At 51.6% G+C, this 7,723-nt stretch overlaps 1 protein-coding gene across 1 annotated transcript in view; it reads right to left on the bottom strand.

Annotated features, from left to right (window-relative positions):
- Positions 1 to 3,592, bottom strand: part of SCGN (secretagogin, EF-hand calcium binding protein) — a 31,464-nt gene extending 27,872 nt beyond the window's left edge. Inside the window, exon 1 of the mRNA XM_010578008.1 lies at positions 3,505 to 3,592. Coding sequence (XP_010576310.1) covers positions 3,505 to 3,592 — 88 coding nt within the window. The remainder of the gene's footprint in view (positions 1 to 3,504) is intronic.
- Positions 3,593 to 7,723: the final 4,131 nt, after the last annotated feature.

Below are 7,723 nucleotides of genomic sequence, written 5' to 3'. Positions count from 1 at the left end.
CTCCGGCGTCCCCGGCCTTTGAGGGCGGCGGCTCCGCCCCGGGGGCGGCCCCGTGGGGGGGCGCGGAGAGGAAGGGGTGGGGAAGACACGCACGAACACACACACCACCCCCCCCTCCCCGGCCACGCGTGAGGGTCAGTCCCATGGGGACCGTCTCAGCCGGCGCTTCGAAAGAGCCGTGCGCCGTTTGCAGACAGCCTTAAAAGTTTTCAAACTCCCCCCCAGAGGAAGGCAGGAGCGCCGGAGGGAAACGACTTCAGAGAAGAAGTGGTTTTTGGGGNCGGGGGGGGGAAGGAAAAAAAAAATTAAAAAAAAAAAAAAGTTCGCTACAACTTGTAACCCTCCTCCTCGGTTTATGAAAACGAAGCAGCAGCAGGCAGGGATCTCGCCCCTTCTCATCCCCCCCAAGCCCTCAGGAGGGTTTCCCTCGCAGGAATGAAGACGGATGGAAATCTACACCACCTTCCTCCTGTAATACTAATCAAAAGGAGAAACCCTGGGGTCAGAGGTCTCAGTGCTGATAGAGAAAGGCTGATATTTATATTCACAATGGTCCTGCTTGGCACTACGTGTGATTTGAACGTCACCCATGTATTCATCTGCAGTGATTTCCAGCACCTGGGACCAGGCTTTGTGTCTGTCTTTGTGTGTGCTCCCGGAAGCATTTCTAGCAACTTTTTTATCTCCTTTGAGATCCCTTACAGATAGGGTTTTTTCAGGTTGCTTTTGATTCGATACATGTATTTTGATTTTACACAAGTACTGATTGCTTTAGAGAGGCTCTCAGAAGCAGCGCAGAAAAGGCTTTTAAAAAGTAGTATTTAATGTTTGCCCTGAGCAGGCTCCTATTTGATCTGAGAAAAAAAACCAAACCAAACGTGAAGAACTAAAAGTTGTGTTTTACTCAGGAAATATCAGGTCTGCAAATTCAATTCTTTCAGATCACAACAGCGATCTCCAGCTTTTCCAGTGTGCAAAGGAAAAGGAGACGCTGCGGAGCTGATGTCTTTAAGCAGCAGCGTGTGAGTGGCTCGGTACGGGGGTTCCCCAGCCGGCAGCCCGGGGTCACCTTCAGACTCCAGAAAAACATTTTTTTAAGATGTTAACACAATGGCAAGGCTAAAAGCAACTCCCGGGTTTCATGACCGTGCTCAGGCAGGGGACCCCAGCGCAGGAGAGGAGTGTATGTTCCATAGGTAATGACACAAGTCTAAATTTTTAGGGGACACCTACACAAGCGCCTCGCTGGCATGGCCAGCCGCTCCACAGGTTTCCCTTTGAATTTCTGGCCCCGGGCTGACGGCTCCCCCGTGAAACCTCTCCCGCAGCCTCTTCTCCCCAGCGCTTCCCACCACAACTCATCGGCAGCGGTGGCTTCTGTGCCCCGCGGGAGCTGCCTGAGCTCCTGCGTGGGATGGGGTGCTGCTCCACGGCACGGTGGGGCCCAAAGGCCACTTTTTGGCCCCGGGTCTCCTCCCAGGACCAAGAGCCCATCTGGCCCAGCCAGGGAGCATCCCGATCCAGATTTTCAGCAAAGGGCTATCCATCAGTTTCTAGCAAGGTTTGTAACCTGGCTTTGGAAAGCATCACCGCGGCTGACACCAACAAGGGTCCTTGGTAGTATGAGCATGACGACTAGTTTCTTACTAAAAATATTCTTAACAAAACTAACTTAAAAGGAAATACTACCCATGTTTTGAAATACTTGCAAGGGGAAGCGCTCTTCTCTTCGACAGGGACAGAGACAGCGAGGTTTTATGGGAACTGATGCAAACCTCAGGGCATTTGAGAAGAGCTTGTCACAGCTGGTTCTCCCCAAGCCCTCACAGGAGGAAGAGCAGGCAAGAAGCATCACCTCATTTAAACTGCCAATATTTATTCAGCATCTCACACAACCTCAGCGAAACCAGGTCCAGGGTGGAGACAGAAAAGGACCTTAAAGCTTAATGGGTTCTCACAAAAACTCATCGTTACCTGTGCACGAGGGTGTCGATGATACGTGTCCGTCTGTCTGAGCATCCCTGTCTTCCCACGCACCCTCAGTGGCGGCTGTCTGCCCTGGCAGAGAGGGGCTTTCCTTTCACACAGCAGCAGGGCATGCTTGCAAAGGGGAAAAAGAGGAGCAGAGATGATGGCCTCCTCTTCTGTTTGCACCAGCTCTGCCTTTGCTCCCCCCCAAAACCCTCCACCAACATACCCTGTAGATATAGGGGCCACCCCATAGACAGACAGCTTAACCGCTCTGCCCCCCCATGTATCGCACCAGATGGATTTAGAGGTCTTAGGGGTGGAATTGCAGAAATTTAGCTTAAAGTGACTGGAACCAGGTAAGGTGAGAGAAACCCCAGCCCACGGTGAGGATCTGGCTGCCCCACTGCATGGCAAAAATATGGTTCAGCTTCCCCAGTTGCTTTAGGTGACTCAGTAAAGCATGAAAGAAAAAAACCCAAACCAGCTCAAAGCAGCTTTTACTGCTTTGGCAGGGCTTTCTGCAGGGTACCGTAAATTTGAGGAGCGTATTGAACTGGGGATGTATTGCCATTAGTATTAAAGCAACAAACTGAAGGCAGCTGCTGTGTGTGCAGCTCACGTACCAAACTCAGCAACCGCCCTGCCTTGGCTTATTTCCTTAAAGGAATAAATAAGAATTAAAGGTAGGCAGTATTTTAAAAAGTAGGGAATGCTTTTGATTAAGGACTTCTCCTTTGGCTCTGGCTTTGCACTGTGCAGTAACACTCATGGTAGAAGTTCTCAAATCCATGTTTTGAAAAGCTGAAAATGAAAAAAAAAAAAAAAAAGGCAATTGAATTCTTCTGCTTCAGAGCATTATAGATTTTTAAAGATACATATTTTGAAAACCACACCACTGTCCCATTATTTTTTTCTTAAGTTCAGAAATGACTTTAACGTAATAATACTTGACAGGATGATTTTTTCCATAAAGGCTTTGTGATGGCAGATCATTAGTTCAGATATTTCTTTTATTGGTTTATTTTCAGATTTTCAGTAAGTGCCTTGATGCTGGAAGCATTTGCAGGGCCATTATGCAGCCCCACCGTGGGTCGGGGGGCCCCCCAGCTGGGGGACACCAGCAACGCCATATTATTTAGCTGATGCTAGTAATAAATTAAAAAATGGCAATTTTTCCAAAGTAAGGAGCACGTGGCCAAACCCCAGGCTGGGCTAGCTTTGTAGAAAGGCTTAATCAAGCAACTGTAATTGGGAAAACATGCATAAAAGTGCAGATTGCTGATTCAGAAACAGAAAGAGGGGCAGCCGACAAATGCCTCTTTCTTTGGTCCAGACTCAAAGTATTGGTGCCACACATTTGGGTTTCCATGACCAGAATAGTGAACCAAAAAAAAAAAAATATCAGCATCTGGATTTGTGGCACGACTTTGTCCCTCACCTTTTCAGAAGATGATTTCAATAGATGCAGGAATGGATTTATAAATGGAAATTTCCTTACCAAATGGCTTCAGCTACCCTCAGCTTAGCACTGACCGGAGACACCAAGGAAGCCCCCGCTGGCACCCATCAGTGTTTCCTCGTGCACCCAGTGTGTGTTTTGCAGGTAGTTGGGGTCCTGCATGAATCCTGCAGGAAGCCCAAGCCCAGATCCTCGGTGCGACCCATTTTTCCAAGCATGGTGGGAGGCGAGCGTGTGAGACGAGGTGCTGCGCGCAGCTGGGGATGCTGAGGTCTGTGAGCATCCCAGCAAAGGAAAATACTGGAGAAGCGGATGAAAGGCAAACTAAAAGGGAAACAAAGTAGAAATAACAGTAAGTCCCCCTACCATTTGCCTGGAAATCAAGTCAGAGATAAAGCTGTCTGCCGCAGAAATGGAACGGGCTCTTCTTTTTTCCAACCCCACCCTCAGAGGGGTACAAGCTGCCCAGCAAATCCCACGTCCCTGTGCCGGGCTGGATGCTGGCTTCATCCTTCCTGGCTCAGCTGGTGCAGGGTGTGGGGATGCGGGGGTGCACGGACGTGCGCAGGCAGTTCAGGTCCCGGTACCGACGGATGGGATGTGACATGAGGGCAACCGTCCCACAGATGTTCCCATCCACAGATTCCCACCAAGGCTGGGTTTTTCCAGCCTTCTCCGTGCAGCTACCCAAACTGAGAGGCACCCGTCCTCTGTCCTCTTCTCTGTTTTGGACCAGCAATGGGGATCCCTTGAATGTTATGGGGGGAGCAGCCAACCTCTTCCCACCGGGATGCTGCTGGAAAGCAGGGGTCAGGGCTCAGGCCACCGCATGGGATCTAAGAAGAGATTTCCCAAAGGAAAAGCCGACATTTCCCCCAACCATATGCTGCTCAATCCTACCCAGCCAGGGGCTACCATCTCAGTTACAGTTAACGACTTTCATTATTTCAGTCTTCTACTAGAATTTAGTGTTGTCCAAATAAAGTGGGGGCTGTACAGCCTCCACGGGGCTCTCCTCTACTCACCGCTGCCTGAGTCTTACCCACCTAAGCAAATGGGAAGGGAAAGAGGCAGCCCCAAGGTGATGCTGAGCAGAGATTACAGAGTTAACTTTACTCCTCCATTCAGTGAAACTAAATTGGATTTGCCAAGCTAGCAGCCCCTCTCCTGCCTTCTCTGGCTGGTATCAATCTAATTAAAATGCTCGTTCTCCCACGCAGCTTTTCTTCTCCTGAATTCAACTTACTGGAAAAGCAGAAAAAACAGGCTCTGAAGGGTCAAGGCTGGGGTCAGCTGGCAGAGCTCATCGCAAATGGCCAAAGCAGCATCAGCACAGTGGCATCGGAGTGAGGACCCCGTCACGGGGCTGGGAGGGACCATGGCAGCATCTCTGCTTTCCCACGCAGGCTTCTCAAATGCGGGTGCTTGAAAGCCACATCTAACAAAGCCCGAGGACAGCTGATGCAGGGGTGTCAAAGGCAGAGTAGCGTTCATGTCGGGAAGAGACTCCTCAAGTCAGCAGAAGCCTCTTCTTCAGTTTGCTGTGGGATATGACATAAGAAATTAAGTTTTGTGATAGCACAGCCCTTGCTGTGCCCAAGACGCCTCTAAAAAATGCGCTTCCCCCTTCATCTGGCATGCAGAGACTCACGCTTTCTCTCTTTTTGAAAATATGGGGCCTCAGTGTTCCGCTTCTTGGTGCTGATGAGCATCGATGCTCTTACAGCGATTTCTCTTCGGTACTTGGCACCGGGGGAATTTGCACCCCCAGGGCAGTGGCAGCCCCTGCGGGGTCTCTCTGATGCAGCAGGAGCAACCACGGGTAGGATGTCCCGGGGAGGGGGTGAGCTGGCAGCCCAGGTATGGCGAAGCAAAGGGACTTGCCACAGGCTGCCCACGGCAGGGAAAGGACGGCAATCCCGGTTCCCACCCAGGCAAGCGCCCTGTGCCAAGGACCAGCTTGTCCCCAGCTGCGTGCTGATGGAGAACCGACAGCTCTGCCCTGAATGCAGAGGAAAACAGTCGCTTGTTTTAAAGAGATTTCATTTCAGCAGGCAGAGACAGAGAAGCTGATCCCTCCCCTCTTTTCTCTTCCTCCAAGCCTTGGCCTCTTTCCACCAGCTGGGATTTTGCCTCCCCTCACCACGTGTGACCCCGGCGCCTCTGGGATGTCTTGCATCCCCGAGGAGCACTTGGACGCACCCCCCCCAGGCTGCTTTCTAGGGACTTGCCATCAGTTTTTACACTTCTTGACTTGCTTCACTGCCCTGCAGCTCACCGTGAGACCTCACTTTTGCATGTGTTCACCCCATTCAGATGCAAATTCGCGGGTCCCTGAACACACAACGCCGGCCGGGGAGTTCCCGATGGCACACCACATGTGGCTCCACATCTTTTACCAGGTACCACCGGGTTTCAGCACGGGAGGCCCTGCTGAAGCTGGCACCGCTTAGTTCCCAGAGCCTCGGACAATCCGGGAGCGTTTAGCTTTTCAGCAATTCTCAGAATAACCCCAAATAAATAAATAGCCAAAGTAAATGACTAAACAAGCACTGCCTCCAAGATGAAGTATTGCCTTCAACACCCTCCGGCCCTTCTGCCCTTGTTACAGCCCGGCCATGGGCAAGGACGAGGAGCAGCCCCGTGAGGACAAGCCTGCAGCCCCAGTGCCTTCAGCTGAGGTGCTCCGGAGAGTTTTCCACCCATTTCTGTGTCTCAAGGGATCAGAATGGGGCATGGAAGGAGAGCACAAGGTGGCAGGAGTCCCACAGCAAAATCCATTGAAGCCTCAACACTGCCAGTGAACCCTCAAGGCTGAAAAACTACCCTTCAGAGCAGGGGAAACCTCAGTTTCATGAAGGGAAAAGAAGATTTCCACGTGCAACGATGGGAGCAGCTTTTTGAGCCTCCAGCCGTCAGCAGTGCCTGCTGAAGTGAGGCGCAGATGTGGCCCAAGGGTCAGGGAGCCCTGGCTGTTTGGTGAAGCTGGTTGCTCTCAACAAAAAATGAACATACCCTTCTCTGCCCCCCAGGGAAGTCACCCTGGCCACTGCGGGGTCCTGCCCTGCCTGTGGTCATGGTGGTGTTGGAAATGTCGGACGCTGGTGGAGGCTGAGGTGGAAAGTCACCCGCTGTGGCGCTGGCGAGACGCTGACGTTGGGAAGAGGCACGAGGGACCGCGGGAGGATGGGCACAGGGATGAGGAGGAAAGTTGGGAAGGTGCCTGGCAAACCTTCCTATGATCTCTTATATCCAGGATGGGGAGGTGGAGGCCAACCCAAGGCAGCGCTTTTCTCTCTTAAGCAGGACGCAAGTTAATGTTTATGCGACAGGCTGAAGGCATTTTAATTATCCGGTGAGCAGTTGTGAGACTTGCTGGCAATGCCATGGGGGCATCCAAAGGAGTTGGGAGGGTTTTGGCTGGGCACGGGCTGGGCAGCGAGGCCCTGGGCACCAGCTGCCTGACGGAGCTACGGAAAGGGCTCACAGGGAAGGGGCTGATGGTGCTGAGGGAACGATTTGGACAACTGGGTTTTGTCATCTACATTTGAAGGAAAGAGGAGGTCGTCACCGTGTTGATGTAGCAATTCTCATCCTCCCCATTTACAGACTCTTTCTTAGGGCAGGGAAGGACCACTCTGCTTTCCAGGCCTGACCAGCAAGAGTCTGGCAATAAACGATAAGCTCTGGTACTCACCTGCGCTGTATTTGTTAGAGATGCCCTGGGCTCCAGGAGAAGCGAAGGACAGTGTCGCTACCTGAAACCCCTCAGTTTCAGCACGAGCAGAGGATAATTTCCAGAGGTGGGATTCAGGCACGGCCCACCCAGCATGAGCATCCCTGGGCATGGGGAAAGCAGCACGGCTCTCTCACGACCACAAGAAAGCAGCGTTGCAAATGGGAGCAGAGCTTCCTAGTATTTTCCTAGAAAACGTTTCTCAATAGCTTTTTTTTCTGTGCAACCGGAGAGAGAAATCATCTCCATATCGATCAATTAATAAGCAGCGGCAGCAAGAGCTTGCGCCGATGGTAGCTCTCAGTTAAGCGCGGTGGGTTGCGCTGATTTGTGACTAATGGGCCACATTAATTCCCAAATCATCTTAGCCCGGCTGGATGGCTCTGGTGGAGGGGGAAGATTTAAGACAATTGCTCTTTCCATCTTAGGAAGCAGCCATTTACTGTTGTTACTGCACATCGGGGAATACTTTAAAACGCTCAAAATCCATCAGCCAGATTTTAACCTTCTGTAGTGGGGAGCGGGACATAGGTCCTGCAGATGTGGCATAGAGCTGT

Source organism: Haliaeetus leucocephalus, unplaced genomic scaffold (assembly GCF_000737465.1).
Source record: "Haliaeetus leucocephalus isolate CR32 unplaced genomic scaffold, Haliaeetus_leucocephalus-4.0 Scaffold587, whole genome shotgun sequence".
NCBI classification, from domain to species: domain Eukaryota; kingdom Metazoa; phylum Chordata; class Aves; order Accipitriformes; family Accipitridae; genus Haliaeetus; species Haliaeetus leucocephalus.
Note: the sequence above shows the minus strand (reverse complement) of the source record. Positions and strands in the feature narration are given on the sequence as shown.